This window comes from Macaca fascicularis, chromosome 3 (genome assembly GCF_037993035.2).
Source record: "Macaca fascicularis isolate 582-1 chromosome 3, T2T-MFA8v1.1".
Classification (NCBI taxonomy): domain Eukaryota; kingdom Metazoa; phylum Chordata; class Mammalia; order Primates; family Cercopithecidae; genus Macaca; species Macaca fascicularis.
In genome coordinates this window covers 80,640,135-80,657,283 of record NC_088377.1, presented here as the reverse complement: position 1 = coordinate 80,657,283, position 17,149 = coordinate 80,640,135, and the positions used below count along the sequence as shown (strand labels likewise).

Sequence of the window (17,149 nt, the reverse complement as noted above, 5' to 3'; positions counted from 1 at the left end):
AGAGGAGGGGAGAGGAGGGGGAGAGGAGGGGGAGGGGAGGGGAAGGGGAGGGAAGAGAAGGGAAGGGAAAATGGGGGAAAGGGAAGAGAAGGGAAAGGAAAAGAAGGGAAAGGAAAGCAAGGGAAAGGAAAGTAAGTGGAAAGGAAGAAAGGAAAGAGGGAGGGAGGGAATAAAGGAAAGAAGAAATGAGGGAGAGAAAGAGGAAAAGGAAAGGAGAGAGATGGAGGAGGGAGGCAGAAAGGGGAGAAGGAGGGCGAAGGGAAGGAAGGAAAGAAAGGAACAAAGAAGCAAGGAAAGAAGAAAAGTGAATTACAATTCATTGCACTGGCAATAAATAAATTATATATTCCTTCAGTGCCTGCAAAATCCCCTATATTTTCTCAAATTACTCAGCTCATCGAGCTGCATGGGTATTGTTCTTCACAAAGAACAGCAATCCCTTGGAAACTGCTTTCCTCCCTCTTTCTATCAGCCCTATAACACTATCTCTGAGAACATCTAACAGAACAAAGCCATTTGGACACTTGGTCACTTAATTCATCCTCAGTTTTGTCAGGCCTCTTCTTGAAAACTTGGCTATCTCATATTCATGGCTCTCTACTGGAACCAGCTGGCTGGGACAAGGAGTTTCCGATTCAGAGAGACCAGTGATTGAGGTGGGATCAATAAAAAGACATCATTATTTCCTCACCTGAGCCCCCAATCAATTTTTCAGTTAGAATCCTGGACACATACACCGTTACTGTTTCTTCTTATTAGTCACGTGTTTGGGGCTACCCCATTGTAACCACATGAGAGTACTGTTGGCAAAACAAAACAAACAGGGCGTTTAATGACAAGAACAGAATTAGCTAATAAAGTAAGTCAAATAACAAAATTTGTAACCTAACCCATGCTATAAAAACTTGATTTTATAGAACTGAGGACCCATTTTGCACATTACATATGATCACACCTTGAGGCGTGTTTTTATTTCGGCGGTATTGTGAAAGGTGTGATATTTGGAATAGAGGCATCATAAAGACACGGAAGCCATAATTGATTAGAGCAGTGATGAGAGGCAGGTGGGTGGGTAGGCTGCTGCAGCCACAGGCAAATGTGGCCTATCTCTTTTCTGACGGTAACAAGAAATGAAAGGGCCGAGTGTGGTGGCTCACACCTGTAATTCCAGCACTTTGAGAGGCCGGGTGGATCATTTGAGGTCAGGAGTTCAAGACCAGCCTGGGCAACAAAGCAAGACTCCATCTCTACCAAAAAAAAATAATAATAAAAAAACCATTAGCCCTGTGTGGTGACCTGTACACCCAGCTCCTTCAGAGGCTGAGGCAAGAGTTTGAGGCTGCAGTGAGCCGTGATCATGTTACTGCACTGAAGCCTGGGTGACAAAGTGAGATCGTGTCTCTAAAACATTAAAAAAAAAAAAAAAAAAAAGTTAAAATGAGAGTAGAACTGAAACAGCAGAAAGGCTCAAATCATCCTGGACATAGAAATCCTCCATCCAGGCCGGGCGCGGTGACTCATGCCTGTAATCTCCGCATTTGGGGAGGCCGAGGCAGGCGGATCACGAGATCAGGAGATCCACACCATTCTGGATAACACGGTGAAGCCCCGTCTCACTAAAAATACAAAAACAAAATTAGCCGCTGGTGGTGGCGGACGCCTATAGTCCCAGCTACTCAGGAGGCTGAGGCTGGCATAAATCCGGGAGGCGGAGCTTGCAGTGAGTGGAGATCAGCCACTGCACTCCTGCCTGGGCCACAGAGCAAGACTCCGTCTCAAAAACAAACAAACAAACAAACAGAAAACAGAAAGAAATCCTCCATCCAGCCCTGTTGCCCTGTTGGTTCTGTGTGTGTTGGAGGGGGTGGAGGGGCAGCCTTCTAAGAAGACTTTCAAGGAGGGCTTCCTACCACCTCAGCTAAGACTTGTTTGTCTATACAATTAAAAGGTAGAGAGAAATACTTTGTCCTAAACCAACCTCCCCAGTTTCCACCACCAGAGCGCCTGACTTTGCAGGGAAGGTTATCTGTTTACCGTCCGAGCACTTTCAGGGATTTTAAAATGCCATGAGTGGGAACCAGTGCCCTGGGAATGGCCATTTCCATGAAAATTCCATTTCGGGGATTAATCCGAACAGGTGCTACTGACTTTTTCTCCTGTACACAACATCAAAGAGTAAAACCAACCAGGCCTCTGCTTAACAGTTGAGGATTCCAGCAAAGTTAGGAAACAGGTTTCTATTTGCAGCAGAAGAGTGAGCAGGCAGGAAGAGGAAGATGGGAGCGGGGAGAGACTGGCAGAGATTCAGAAAGTTCGCGCTTGAGATTTTTACGTTTCTTACTCATACACGTCTATTTCTCTGGGTTTCTGAATGCAAAGACGAAAAAGTCTCAAGAGTCTGCTAAATTAACACGGCCTTCGAATCCCAAACTGAACACGGTAGCTGAACCAAGCCGTCCACAAAGAGGAAAGCCAGAGGGGGCCAATTAGGAAGGAAGAAATTAAAGAAAAGAGAAAAGCCAAGATGAAAGGTCCAGCGCAAAGTGAGTGACACGCCTGGAGAATGGCAACCCTAGCAGGGTCTGCGGAAGGCGGCGGAGGTGGGGACGCCGCCGCGCGGACGACTGACAGGTGGGTCTGGCGCAGCAAAGGGAGCGGGTGCCGCGGCAGGGTCTCCCCGGGGGCAACGCGAGGGCCTCCCCTGGGGTAGCGGGGGCCGAGGCGGCGCCTCCCGAGCGGGGGCAGCAGAGGAGGGAGCGGAGCGGGAGCCGGGCGGAGGCGGCTGCGGCAGGGGGAGGCGGGTGACAGGCGCGCTGGCTCCCATGCTGGCCTCGGTGCCACTACCGCGCCTGCCGCGCTCCGGGCTTCTCTTTCCCCTCCGACGCGCAGCGGCTGCCCAGACATTCCGGCTGCCGGGTCTGGACAGCTCCCCGAACCCCTCCGCGGAGAGGAGTGAGGCGGCACCCGGGTGGCCTCCGGGGCGCGCTTGGTCTCGGAGAAGTGGGGACGAGGCTGGAGGATGAGCGGCTGAGGGCGACGCGGGCACTGACGCGAGTTGGGGCCGCGACCACCGGCAGCTGGCAGCACGATGAGCGAGTCCCCGGAGACGCCCTAGCCCGGTGCGCGCGCCGGGCGGAGCGCGCAGGTGGGGCTGGGCTCTCCGCGGTCCGCCCCGCGCGGGTCCCCGACTGGCCCAGGATGGGCGCTGGCAACCCGGGTCCGCGCCCGCCGCTGCTACCCCTGCGCCCGCCACGAGCCCGGCGTCCGGCCCACGCCTTGCGCTCATGTATGTAGGTTGGGCGCCGGTCTTCAGGGCTGAGGGTGCATGCTGGGTGTCCCCGCGCTGCCGGGGGGGACCGCTGTGTTCCGCCGCTCAGCTGCTCCGGAGGACCCCCCCTCCCCCGCCCAAGTTTGTGAATATGGGCGCTTCGCCCAGTGTTGAGGTCGGAAGGGACCGGGCAGGGGGTGAGCAAGGCCGGGCACGTTCAGAGCCCTCAGGGAGGAGGGCTGAGGGGGAGGGGACAGACGCACTGGAGTGCGCAGAGTGGGGGCGTTCGGGAAGTGAGGCAGAGAGAGGCTGGATTGCCGGTGTCCTGCGGCGTATCGGGCTCTCCCAGCCCCTTTGGGCGGCAGAAACTTTGGAATCCAGAAAGGCTGGCGAGGGTCCGGCGAGTAGGAGGGTCTCGCCCCCACTCTGCGCCCTGGAGCCCCGGCCTTCCGCACTGCACTCCTTGGTGCTGCCCGGGCGCTTCTGCTCCGCAGCCAGGACCCTACAAGACTGAGCGCCGCGGCCGACGACCTGGCTCCCGAGGCTCCCAGGGGCGGGCCGGCGGAGGAACTGAAGCCCCGGGAATCCCCGACTTGGCCCTCTGGGAAGGGGTCGAGGGCATCTTTTCATGCAGCGGGGCTTAGAGAGCAGGGAGGGGACATCTGCTCCCGAGACGGGAGGCTTTTAAGAAGTTGTTAGAAATGAATCGTGGAGTCCTAGGAGAAGCTTTGTTTAACCTCCCCGAATTTTCCCAGCACAAACCCCTAAAGCAAATGAGGAAGAGTTTCCCTCTTATCTTCCTGTACTTTCGTCTGTCTAACTCCACTGCTGAATTCTCCATTTAATAACCTTCGGGAAACGTGGCCAGGACCTAGGGAGGGACACCCTGGGTGCCCGAATTACGTGGTTCCCAGCAGAGCTTTGCAGGGGGGCCCTGCTCACTGCGTTCCCTGGGCTCCGCAAGCCGCCCTTGGCCATCTCCAACACTAATCACGACTACATCAGAAACACGCCGGCCGGTGTCGTTCTTGGATTTCGTTTCCAATATATCGCTCCACAATTTGTGATGTCTAAGAACCCCGGCAGTGCACCGACGCTGGGCATGCTGCCCCCGCCCCCGTCGCCCAGCTCGTTAATCTAGAGCTATGCCGGAGCCCGGGTGGGGGCCGCGGCGGGCCGGGGCGCGCGCGGGCCGCGGGGCTCAGTTGTGCTGCTGTTCTCTCCGCAGGGACGGCGGCTCCCGGCTGGCGGCGGCGCGCCCCCGGGCTGTGAATGCGACTCGCCCCTCGGCCGCGCTCCCCGCCCGCCCGCCCGCCGGGACGTGGTAGGGGATGCCCAGCTCCACTGCGATGGCAGTTGGCGCGCTCTCCAGTTCCCTCCTGGTCACCTGCTGCCTGATGGTGGCTCTGTGCAGTCCGAGCATCCCGCTGGAGAAGCTGGCCCAGGCACCAGAGCAGCCCGGCCAGGAGAAGCGTGAGCACGCCTCTCGGGACGGCCCGGGGCGGGTGAACGAGCTCGGGCGCCCGGCGAGGGACGAGGGCGGCAGCGGCCGAGACTGGAAGAGCAAGAGCGGCCGTGGGCTCGCCGGCCGTGAGCCGTGGAGCAAGCTGAAGCAGGCCTGGGTCTCCCAGGGCGGGGACGCCAAGGCCGGGGATCTGCAGGTCCGGCCCCGTGGGGACACCCCGCAGGGGGAAGCCCTGGCTGCAGCCGCCCAGGACGCGATCGGCCCGGAACTCGCACCCACGCCCGAGCCACCAGAGGAGTACGTGTACCCGGACTATCGCGGCAAGGGCTGCGTGGACGAGAGCGGCTTCGTGTACGCGATCGGGGAGAAGTTCGCGCCGGGCCCCTCGGCCTGCCCGTGCCTGTGCACCGAGGAGGGTCCGCTGTGCGCGCAGCCAGAGTGCCCGAGGCTGCACCCGCGCTGCATCCACGTCGACACGAGCCAGTGCTGCCCGCAGTGCAAGGAGAGGAAGAACTACTGCGAGTTCCGGGGCAAGACCTATCAGACTTTGGAGGAGTTCGTGGTAAGAGGCGAACGCCCGCCGGGCGACTTTGCACCTTCCAGGAAGGGGTGGAACAGCTTTGGTTCTGTGGTCCCCCACTTTGAAGAAGAGGTGCTCTCTGGTTCTCAGAGGTGGAGAGCGCTGTGCTCAAGACCCTTTGACATGACTCTCTTTTTCAGGGCAGAGGTAATCCTTCCAAGAGCACTGTGGCCAATCCATAGGGATTCCTTCGGTGTTCACTTTAAAAGGGCTTCATGAGGATGAAGCCCATGGCACTGAAGGCAAGGGTCCCAACAGGTATCAGAGGGACTTTCAACATTAATTTACTGCTCCTAATTTGGGAATGTTGTCGCTGAAATGCTCAACCTGCTTTCAAACACAGGGTAATTTACCATGCCATTTGGGATATATTTTTCAACTAATAGCTAATTAAGGGAGACTATTCATATAAATAAGCCATTTCCCTAGATTATGTGTGTATCATGCAAATGTTCTAAAAATTAAAAGAAAAAAATATTTGCTCATAGAGTGCCAAATCATAGTGGATGGCGAAACCAACAAGTGCAGTTAATGGTTAAAAATTGTTTTGATTTAGATACGTAGTAGTAGTGTTAATAATACCGGCCATCTCTCTAATGCCTACTGTGCGTCAGGATCCCGCTGTTTTACATGTACATTAGTTAAATCTCATACCATTCTAGGAGGTGGATTATTATTCATTGTCTCCATTTTATGGAGAAGAGGAAACAGACACAGAATATTTAAATAATGTGTTGAAGGCAGAGCAACTATTAAGAAGCAGATTCATATGTCAAACTAAGCAGTTCTACTCCCATAGCTTAGGTTTTTAACCCTTATACTCTACTTGAACCAAAAGCCCAGCTCCACTGCGGCTTTAGTTTGGGTGAAGGTGCTGCACAGCCTGCATGCACAGGCTCCAGGTAAAATCCCTGCAAGTGGGCTGGGGGCCTGAGAGAGTCCTGCACAGGTGTTCAGTTATTCCAGACACCTCAAGGTAGGCTCAACCTATGGCCTGCCTGGACTTGGCCCATTGACTTGCCAGGCCATAGCTGTCCTTTTCCCACCTGCGGAGGGCGTCATGCAGCCTGCAGCTACTAAAGCAAAGCTCGGCAGGCAGGTAGGGAGGAATTCTGCTGGAATACCCATCCTGGAATTAGCCTGTGAGATCTGCTAATTCCCAGGATGTGAAGTCCATGTAGTTACTGACTTGTGGCAATGAATTATCAAGTGTTACAGAAGTCCAAAGCCAGGAAGGACATATCTATATATGGTGTACAAAGTATGGAAAGAGTGCTGGAATTTAGAGTCAGGAAACATGGTTATCCATTCTGGCTTTACCACTGACCAGCTGCTGGACTGGAACAAAAGACATATCCTCTCTGGGTTTCTTTTCTCTTATCTGTAAGATAAGGGTCCAGCTATCCCTAGGCTCATGTAGCAAAATATAGCTCCAGGCATACATTGCTTAAGTACTAACATTTGACTTCAGCCCTTTGGAGAAAGACAGCTGAGAGGAGCAACTCATATGATCCATGCCCAGGCCATACAAAATTAACTAAATCAGAAACCCTGCCCTCAAAATGCTTCCTGCCTATGGGAAGGTCTGGTAGTTATCTCTCCAGATGTTTTGGGTGCAATACAAAAGTGCACAGGCAAATGTGTCCAGGTAAAGGAACTCGTGGGTGCCAGATGACCCCAGAAGAGGGGCCTTCCATTTTGGCTTGGAGCAGGGTCATAGAACACTAGAACAATTCTCTTAAGTTTTGAATTGGTAACATCATTGGCTCTTCTAAAGTCAAAGATAAGCAGTGGTTTGTAATTAATTCCTTTTGTTGTTTGCACTGTTTATAGTTCCATAGTAATTTGTTAGAATTGTCGTAAGAGGTAAACTGAGGAATTAATAGCACTTTGATCTAGAAAGCCCAAATAACTTCAGTGTCCACTTACCTACCTGAGATCACAGGTAAAGGGAATAATTCAAACTTCTGTCTTAATTGTACATGCTAAATGCTAGCAGCCATGAAGCTGCTTTTGTCAATGGAGGAGAGGGATCTCTTATTTAATTCCTCTTTGCTACCTGTTTGGTAGTCCATAGGGAGAATGTGTTTTCAAACTCTGAGGACAGGAGATGATACTGACAAAAGGGAAATTGGAAAGATTACAATCTTAGAAAGAATTAAAATACCAGTAAAGCTATTTTTGGAGTATTAAGTGCATCTTCCATCTTCAAATAATATTTCATTCTAAACTTTCATCAATTATTACCAGATGGTGGGATGCACACATGCTTGAAAGTTGCAAAGTTGTTACACATTTTTAATTATATGCTTGTTCTTATGTCAACTACATAAAGATTTTATAGTGTTATATCATGTTTGCTCCTTTTTGTTATTATCAGGAACATTTCTAGGCATTCTTCTAATTTATTGTGGCCTTGTGCAGACCATTTACTGTCTCCATTTTTCTGTCCTTCAGTGTACAAAAGAGAAAGCAGTGCTTTTTTTGAAGAATGTTGAAAATATGAATGTAGAATGGTATAGGGTTAGTTGTGAGTCCATGGGGTTTGTGGGTTGTAGTAATAGAGATTTGTCGTGATGCTGAGTACCAGGGCACAGAAATTGTTAACATGCCTGCTCTGGGTATTCTGGGTTTCAGAGATAAATTGTACTCTGTAGTTTGCATAGCACAAAGTACATGGAAAACGACAAAGGAAAGCATTTCTGTCTGAAGTGCTTTGCACTTCTCTGAAGAAAATGTGATACAAATGGAGATTGTGGTGCAGTAGGGTCATGACTGGAACACTGTTTACTTTAGCAAGGAAGGAAGTGAAAGTGAGATTCCTTGGGCCTCAGTCCCTGCATGATGCATAGATCTTTTAACAGTCTGTTCTCTGCTTCCAGAGAGAGAGAGAGAGAGAGACAGAGAGACAGAGAGAGAGAGAGAGAGACAGAGAGAGGGGAAATTAATAGTTATTGATGGAGGCTTGACCCTCTTTGAGCAGTAGATTAACCCCAGAGACTGCCTGTGCTTGCGATGTGCAGGGTATTTGGCTCCGGCAGGAGTGTGGCTTCTCCCTGTCTTCATAGGCTTCTCTTTTGTTGGGCATGTTTTCTTGCTGCCTTCTCTACTCTACTCAGTTTTCTGAATATTCTGAACCTGTTCTTTCCCTTCTCTCTGTACTCTTTTACCCCATTAAAACTTCCTCTCCTTACAGCCTGTTTGATCTCAGTTAGATACTTGTGAAAGATCTCACTGATTCCACAAAATACCATTAAGCTGCTAATAATAATGAGAGTAATGTGTTCATTCCTCCAGGGATGGTTGTAATTTAATTTGGACATTCAAATAAAAACATAGTTAATAATAGAATTTTCCCCACTGCCTCTCAAATGATACCAAGTGTCTTTTTTTTCTTTAACTTATACCAGCAGGCATCCAACTTTGAATAAGGAAGCTTGTCTATTGGCTTATTATTATTGTTTTTTTAGTAAAGGAATGATATTTTTAACTGTTTTGTGCTTCCTACAGTATATTAGTCTGCTAGGGCTGCTGGAGCAAAGGAACACAGACTGGGTAATTTAAACAGAAATTTGTTGTCTGGAAATCCAAGATTTCCAGACTTCCAGTTTTGCAAGTAATCTGGAAGTCCAAGATCAAGCCGTTGGCAGGGCTGGTTTCTTCTGAGGCCTCTCTCCTTGGCTTGCAGATGTCCATCTTCTCCCTGGGTTTTTTCGTGGTGTTCCCTCTGCATCTGTCTGTGTCCACTTCTCTTCGTATAAGGACACACTCATATTGGATTGGGGCCTGCTCCAATGACCTCATTTTAACTTAATTACCTCTTTAAAGACCTGTCTCCAAACAGTCATATTCTTAGCTACTGGCATGAGGACTTCAAAATTTGAATTGTAGAAGCACACAGTTCAGCCCAAAACATAGTGTCAATGACCAAAATTGACATCATAAAACAGATCTAATGAGGTAGTAACAGTGGGGTGTGTGAGGATGCATCAGCACGCATGATGGGAAAACAGTGCTTACGGCAAAGGCATAGAGTGAGTGGTGATGAAGTGTATGCCAATGAATATTAACTGAGGGGCTCATCTTGACCATTCTGATTCTGTGTCTATTGCATTCTGAGAGTCACTTTAGGAGTTCTTATATTACTTATGTGAATAGATCCTTGTATCACGGAAAACTAAAAGGTGACTAAGGGTGCGGAGGGGGGCTATATTGAGTAGTTGTAAATTTTGCCTCAATGACCATGTGATTTTTTCAGAAGTAAAATAACATTTGAAATGTGTTAATTTTAAAAAAAATCATTCTATTTTGATCAACAAAACAAGTTGTTTTCATCATGAGAATTTTGGTCTCTGTGATTCCCTCTGTGAATCTTGGGAGGACCGTGATGGTGGAAAGGGGAGTTTGCAGGCTTATTTCATGTTTTATAGAACCTAATGGAAATTTTGTGACTCTGAAATAGGGCCATACAGGATAACTAAATCTTCACATTTCTTTGCTTTTGGTAGGATTGATATCAGCAAAGTGTGTCAACACTGGTTATCATAGCTGATCAGGAGCTCTGATTGGCAATTGTATAAGTCTTTGAAGAAAAAGGGAAGATGAATTATTAATAAGTTAAGCTTACTAGACTGTCTTTCAAAGCTTGAGAACTGTTGAGAGAGAGATAACAGGAAGGGGTACTTGGAGGTGAAATGATTTGGGACCGCTGAGTTAAACCAAATTCTCTCTGACTGCTTCCGTATCTGACTTGCCGTTAACCCCACTGCAAAATCTTATTTCTAGGTTTTTATCAATTAAAAAAATTCAAACGTGAAATTTGGAATCAAAACCTCCATCTAAATATATCTCTACTGTAATTATGAGAAAATGCCAGCAAAGAGAAAGCCACGGTTATTCATGCTTTTCAGTCTAATGGTATTTATATTCTTTTGGCTGATGTTACTTAACTGAAAACAATGCTATTATTATCTACCTTCACTAAGTAAAATGAGTCAATCTGTGTTCTTTTCTGCAAGTCAGGCTAATGCATGTACTGTTGCTGTCTCTGAGTTTGTTTTGGTTCTGAGTAAGATTTTATAAATTCTCGACTTCTCATTTTCTACCCTTCTGTCTAAAGTCATTTAAACAGTGACTTTTTTTTTTTTTTAAAGAGGGAGTCATATGCCATATCTAGACTCTTTAGATGTGTTCCTAACTGAGGTGGGGGAAACACAGCTTTAAAAACTCCTTATTTGCCTGCTTCATACAATATCTGATGTGAAGTATGATGGAATTAACACCATAACCTTTTGCAGTGGGCAGAAGGGAATCAATATTTATCCAGTACCAATATTTTTTATGTGTTGGCTTTTCTGGAGTAATTTACACAACAGACTAATCAGTTGGTGGTATTTTCTTTATTTTTAAAGGAGAGAAAACTAAGGTCCAAAAAAGTTAAATAGCTTGATCAACATCATAGAGCTAGTAAATGGTAAAGACAGGATTTGAATCCTAGCGTGTTGGACTGTGAAGATCGTGCATAGTGTCTTCATGACCATATGGTGATGAAGTGGCATTTTGTGTGTGGTGGAGAACATTTCAGGTACCTGGAAAAAGGAAAAATAATACAAGTCCAGAGTACCTTGCTCATATGTATGTCCAATAAATGCTTGATCCTCTTGGTTAAACATGTATTTACATGGATTTATGTCATATTTGACTTGGCCATCTGATGGACAAAATAATGCCTGTGTCCTTCAAAGGATGAAGTCTTGAGTTGTAATGGAACTAAAAGTACTTAGTCCCAGGATTTCCCTGAGAGCAAGGGGGAATGAGTCCAGGGGGCAGCGAAAAGAAGACTAGATCCCAAGAGGTGGGTAGGACTCCAGGGATGATCAGACCCATGGGGGGCAACAGGTGGCCCAAGAGGAAGATCTGGTTCTAGGAGGTATTCTGTTTGGCTCACGGCATATAAAACATTTGTTTATTAGTGCCAGTATTTGACAAGTGGGAGGTTCATGTAAATTCCCAGATTGCCTAATTCTTACAAAAATGAAATGATTCCCAGATGGCAGCCATCTGTCAGAGCTGGGCAGGGCTGCTCCTGTGGGAGGGCATTTGCTTTCCAGCTGACCACACCCCTACTCGGCAGATGTGTGATTCACCCATGTTTCTGTAAATACACGACTTTGAAAAGACTCTTGTTCATAGGCAGTAAAAATTCACCTTAGAAAATTAGTGCCCCCTCCAGAATCATACAGGCAGTTGATATCGTGAGGAGGTTTAGGAAAGCAGGTCCCATGCTCTCCAGTCCTTTCCTCTTCAGTTTTGGTGGAGAATCAGCTTCTGGGACTTTGAGGACAGGGTACTTATCATCTGAACACAGCAGTGTGAACCGGGTTCTGTTTTATCCAGTGCTTCTCTGGACAACTTTCAGAGCCTTGTTTTCTAGTGGTTAGAAAGAAAAAAAAAAATGAGGCTTGGTATGGTGACTCATGCCTGTAATCCCAGCACTTTGGGAGACTGAGGTTGGAAGATCACTTGAGTCCAGGAGTTAAAGCCCAGTCTGGACAACATAGTGAGGCCCCATCTCTACCACAAATTGAAAACAAAACAAAACAAAAGAACGGCCAGGCATGTTGGTGCTCACCTGTAGACCCAGCTACTTGAGAGGCTGAGGCAGGAGGATGGCTGGAGCCCAGGAATTTGAAGTTACAGTGAGTCATGATTGGGTCACTGCATGCCAGCCTGGATGATAGCATGAAACCCCATCTTAAAAATCAGAAAAGAAAAATAAAAAAGTGGATAGTATTCTGCATTTCTCTCCCATTATAAGAAGTAAATAAGATGTATGTGAAAGCAATTTGAACCTGTAAAGCTCTGAACAAAGTCGATGTGAATGTTTAGACAAGTTCTGCAGAGTGTGCCGCTCAGGGGTAGGTGGCTACGCCCTGGTCCAGATTTTGGTCTCTAGAAGGACTCTTGTAGACCATTAGGGACTGGCTCCTTGGAGCTGTTTTTCCGTAAAGCATTACCTCCTCAGATGATATCTCTAAATCTGATAAGTCCCAACAGAAACATTATTCTTACATTTATTTGAAAATATTTAGGACACCATGTGTGCCAGTCCCTGGGCTGCATCCTGGAGATGTGACGGGAAGCACATGGCCCCCTCCAGGAGACAGGCAGCAGTACTGTGGTGTGTGAGGCACTGTGAGAGCTTGGGTCAGGGGTTCAAGGGGACACACAGTGGAAGTCACTCTATTATTATTAATAGACTCCATTGTTGCTGATAACTTGTTTTTAAATGACAGAGGAATCCTGGGCCAGATGTTCTAGGGAAAAGAAAAGAGTTTGTATCAAATGTAACAACTGTGAGTTTGCATGAAGGATATGGCTTCCCACCCAGGCTTACCTACCCTGTGACCATCCTTCATGGTACTTTTCTGACCACATAGCTAGAAATCCTTCTTACTGCCTGTCTGTTCCAAGGCTGAGATCCTGCCAGCTGGATCATACTTCTCATTCTATTTCTGTCGGGCACTGGGGTGCGGCCAGGACATAGACCGCCTTTCAAATCTGTGGAAAAGGATGATGTCAGGCCTCTGCCGAGGGCCCTATGAGTTCTCTCAGAAGCCTTAGGCCTGTGAAAAAGCATAGAGCTTGAAAATTTAAACTCCATGGCTGGGCACAGTGGCTCATGCCTATATTCCCGGCAGTTTGGGAGGCCGAGCTGGGAGGATCACTTGAGCCCAGGAGTTTAGGATTGGCATGTGCAACAGAGTGAGACCCAGTCTCTAAAAAAAAAAAAAAACAATAATGAGAGAAAGAAAGAAAGAAAGAAAGAGAAAGAAAGAAAGAAAGAAAGAAAGAAAGAAAGAAAGAAAGAAAGAAAGAAAGAAAGAAAGCAAGCAAGCAGGCAAGCAAGCAAGCAGGGAGGGAGGGAGGGAGGGAGGGAGGAGAAAAAGAAATTAAAATGCCAGGTGGCTCTGCACATTTCCAAGTATCCAAGTATAGTAAAAGTGATGATGCTTTAAACATGAGACTACTCCTTCCTTTCCTGGGAATATGGAGGACAGCCTGAAAACTCACATTCAACAAAATGCCTGAAATCCTGAATACCATATAAAACACATATTTTTAAAAGCAAAATGTTGCTTGTATAAATTGATGGGGCACAGTGTAATTTTATTACATGGATACACTGCGTAGTGGTAAAGGAAGAGCGTCTAGTGAAGTCATCACCAGAATAATGTACATGGCATCCGAGTAATGTACACTGCATCTGAATAATGTACAGTGCATCCGTTACATAATCTGTCGTTATCTACTCCCTCTCCATCCCTGACACCCTTCTGAGTCTCTATTGTCTGTCATTTCACATTCTACGTCCATTTTTAAAAGCACAGCTGACATGGCAAGAAAATAAGAGAAATTAATTTCTAGAGGTGAAGTTGGAATCCATAGAGCAAAGTTTGCCTTAAAGTGGTGGCTGTCTGGGAGCATCTCTTGATCTCGGGCCCTGGGCCCTTGGCCCTCATGGCCAATCATTGCTGGGTTGTGGCATGTGATGAGTGCAGGTACCCAAGTAGAGAGAATCAGATCAGGATCTATCTTATAAAGCCAGGAGACCCAAGAGCCTGTACTGCAGTGGGACAATGTAAGCAAACATCTCTCAGTGGACCTTGGCTCTGTCCAGAAGAGAAAGAAATGTTTGTTTTCCCTGAGTCATTGCCATCTGTAGCAGGCTTACCCTCTTAGGAATGTGGAGCCCCATTTATGCTTCCCTGTGTGGTGTGCAAAGTCCAAATGGAATATGTGTTTTTAAATGGATCAACAGGTGTCTGACCTAAACACATGCACACGGGGTAATGCACCCTTCACCCAGGCTACAAAAAATTCCCACAAATAGTGTTCCAAGAAATGTGACCTCAAAATAAAAACTAGTCACAAGGAGAAAGGGCAGTGTAAGCAAGAATCAGCTGAGGCAAAAGCAGTTGAATCAGGCCCAGATATTGGGATGTAAAATGAGTATATTTGATATATACTCATTTTGATGTCTGTTTTGAGATATTTGATAGCAAACCAGCACACAGATCTGAAGAAGTTAAGTAGTATGAAACATATATAGATGGGACACAGGAAAGAGATGTTTTGATACACGGAGGATAAAGTGAAAAGATCTACCACACATCTGCTTAGAATTCTGATAGAGATTGTAGAGAATGGAAGAAATTAAGATATGGAAGTTCCAAGACTTTCTAGTTGAAAGACATCTATTTTCTCATTCAGGAAACCCAATGAATCTAAAGAAAGATAAAAAAAAATATATTCACACCCAGCCATATTATAGAGACTGCAGAACAACAAAGGCAAAATAAAGATGTTCAGAGCAACCAGACAGAGAGGACATTACCTCCAGAATAGCAGTGAGTAGGCTGACAGCAGACATCTGGTCAACAGAAAACACAGCACAGTAGGAGAATATTTTTAAATAAGAGAGAAACAAGTGTTAATCTGATTGATGTATCCAACAAAATTGTCCTTCAGGAGTAAGCCTAAAGAAAGATACTTTATACAATGGAGAGTATCACCAAAAAGTATTTACTAAAATAATTTTTAAAAAGGAGTCTAAAGGATGAAATTTAGGAAGAAGGAAGATGATCCCAGAAGCAAAGTCACAGAATCAAGAAGGAGTGGATACAACTTAACTGTTTACTAAGGTGTAGACTGGTGGAGCTCAGCTGTGGGCAACATTGCCTGCCTTCCCTCAGGAGACCTTTACAAAGTATTTGTTACCTGGGTATATCATGTGATGCTGAGGTTTGGGATAAGAATGATCACATCACTCAGGTACTGAACATAGTATGCAACAGTTAGTTTTTCAACCCTTGCCCACCTCCCTCGCCCCTCTTATAGTCCCCAGTGTCTATTGTTCCCATCTTTGAGTACATAAGTGCCCAATGTTTAGCTTCCACTTATAAATGAAAACGTGGTATTTGGTTTTCTGTTCCTGCATTAATGCACCTAGGGTAGTGGCCCCCAACTGCATCCATGTTGCTGCAGAGGACGTGATTCCATTCTTTTTTAAGACTATGTAGTATTCCATGGTATATATGTACCACATTTTATTTATCCAGTCCACTGTTGATGGGCACCTAGGTTGATTCCATGTCTTTACTATTGTGAGCAGTGCTGCAATGAACATAAGAGTGTATGTGTCATTTTGGTAGAAGGATTTATTTTCCTTTGGGTATATACCCAGGAATGGGATTACTGGGTAAGAGGTTGCTCTGATTTAAGTTCTTTGAGAAATCTCCAACTACTTTCTGCAGTGGCTGAACTAATTTACATTCCCTCCAACAGTGTATTAGTGCTTCCTTTTCCCTGCAGCCTCACAAGCATCCGTTATTTTGTGACCTTTGAATAATGACCATTCCAACTGGTGTGAGATAGTATCTCATTGTGATTATGATTTGCGTTTGTCTGATGATCAGTGATGTTGAGCATGTTATCATATGCTTGTTGGCTGCTTGTTTGTTTAATTTTGAGAAGTGTCTGTTCATGTCTCTTGCCCACTTTTTAATGGAGCTATTAGCTATTTGCTTGCTGATTTGTTTAAATTCCTTATAGATGGTGGACCTTTGTTGGATGCATAGTTTGCAAATATTTTCTCCCATTCTGTAGACTGTCTGTTTACTCTGTGGATAGATTCTTTTACTGTGCAGAAGCTCTTTAGTTTAAATATTCTTAGAAAACAGGTGCTGGGAGCCAGCTCAGCCTTAGGCCAAATCATCAAGTAGGTGAACATTTCAAAGGCACCCCCAGCTGGTCAGAATTGCCCACCACCAAGTTCTACTCAGCCATGGGCAATTTTTCCTGCCCTTCCTGTAATGAAGGTCAGAATGCCTGGAAATCAGATTCCTTTCCTACTGCTCTCTATACCCTTGGGGCAATAGGCCAATCAGAAATAAATAGTACCTTCAACCATACCAAACAGATTGGCCCTTCTGTATGTATCTTTGCTTTCCTTGTATCTAGCTTTAAAAACAATTTTTATTTATATTTTACTTTCAAATTCTGTGTGCTTTTAAAAAAGAGAGCTCAACATTTTTGTTTTAGAAAGCTTGAAATAAATGAAATATAATAGAATTAATGTCAAGTGAGTCACTATTCTTATTAATTCCTCTTGATATGCCAGGAGCTAAACCTCCCTGCCTGGTAACACTGTGGCACTGTTGACAGCTACGCTCTAGGGACATGGAGGGACACAAGCCCCACCTGTGAGGAGCCTGGGATGTGTAGGGAGCCAGCAGGTGGCCAGATGCTCACCTTCCTTTCTCATGTGGGGCAGAACTGCCCCGAGCGCCTTTGCCTCCACTCACTGTGCTTTTGCTGCATCACACACACAAATGTCAGGAGTGGGTAGGTTGAAAAAGAATATGGCTTTTGACAAGGCTGCTGCTGTGGCCTGGGTAGGAGAATCAGGAGAGAGACAGGCAGCTGAGGGGTACACTGTGCTCTAATGTCAGCCTCCCAGCTCAGGGTAACCTCACACTGGTAACAGAGTTCATGTCTGGGCTCCCAGTGCCCTCCAGGAAGCCAAGAAAATCAGCTCATCTTGCTTCTAGGTAACAGCAAGGGATGACAGATATAATTTAATGGTCAGATCTCAGGGACCATTGCACCGTATGACTGAGTGCAAAGAGTCCCTTTCTGCGTGAGTGAGCACTGCTGTGCCTTCTCCACCAGAGCTTAAAACTCCATGGAAAGGGACTTCATTAAACGGAGAATCCGCAGTGGGTGTCCTGTTCTAATTTCAGCCTACCTTTGAATAGGCTTAGGTTCAAGAAGA

At 46.4% G+C, this 17,149-nt stretch overlaps 1 protein-coding gene across 6 annotated transcripts in view; it reads left to right on the top strand.

Annotated features, from left to right (window-relative positions):
- Positions 1 to 2,245: 2,245 nt before the first annotated feature.
- The window catches only part of VWC2 (von Willebrand factor C domain containing 2), a 222,362-nt gene continuing 207,458 nt past the window's right edge, over positions 2,246 to 17,149 (top strand). For 4 of the 6 annotated variants that reach the window (XR_010585667.2, XR_010585668.2, XR_275411.4 and 1 more), the window contains exons 1-2: positions 2,811 to 3,286; positions 4,497 to 5,295. Coding sequence is in view for 2 of the 6 variants with exons in the window: in XM_065541968.2 (XP_065398040.1) it covers positions 4,600 to 5,295 (696 nt within the window). In the remaining 4 variants the exon portion in view is untranslated. Of the gene's footprint in view, positions 2,632 to 2,810; positions 3,287 to 4,496; positions 5,296 to 17,149 lie in introns of those variants that run through there. The other 2 variants (XR_010585665.1, XM_074036573.1) reach the window with 1 other exon arrangement.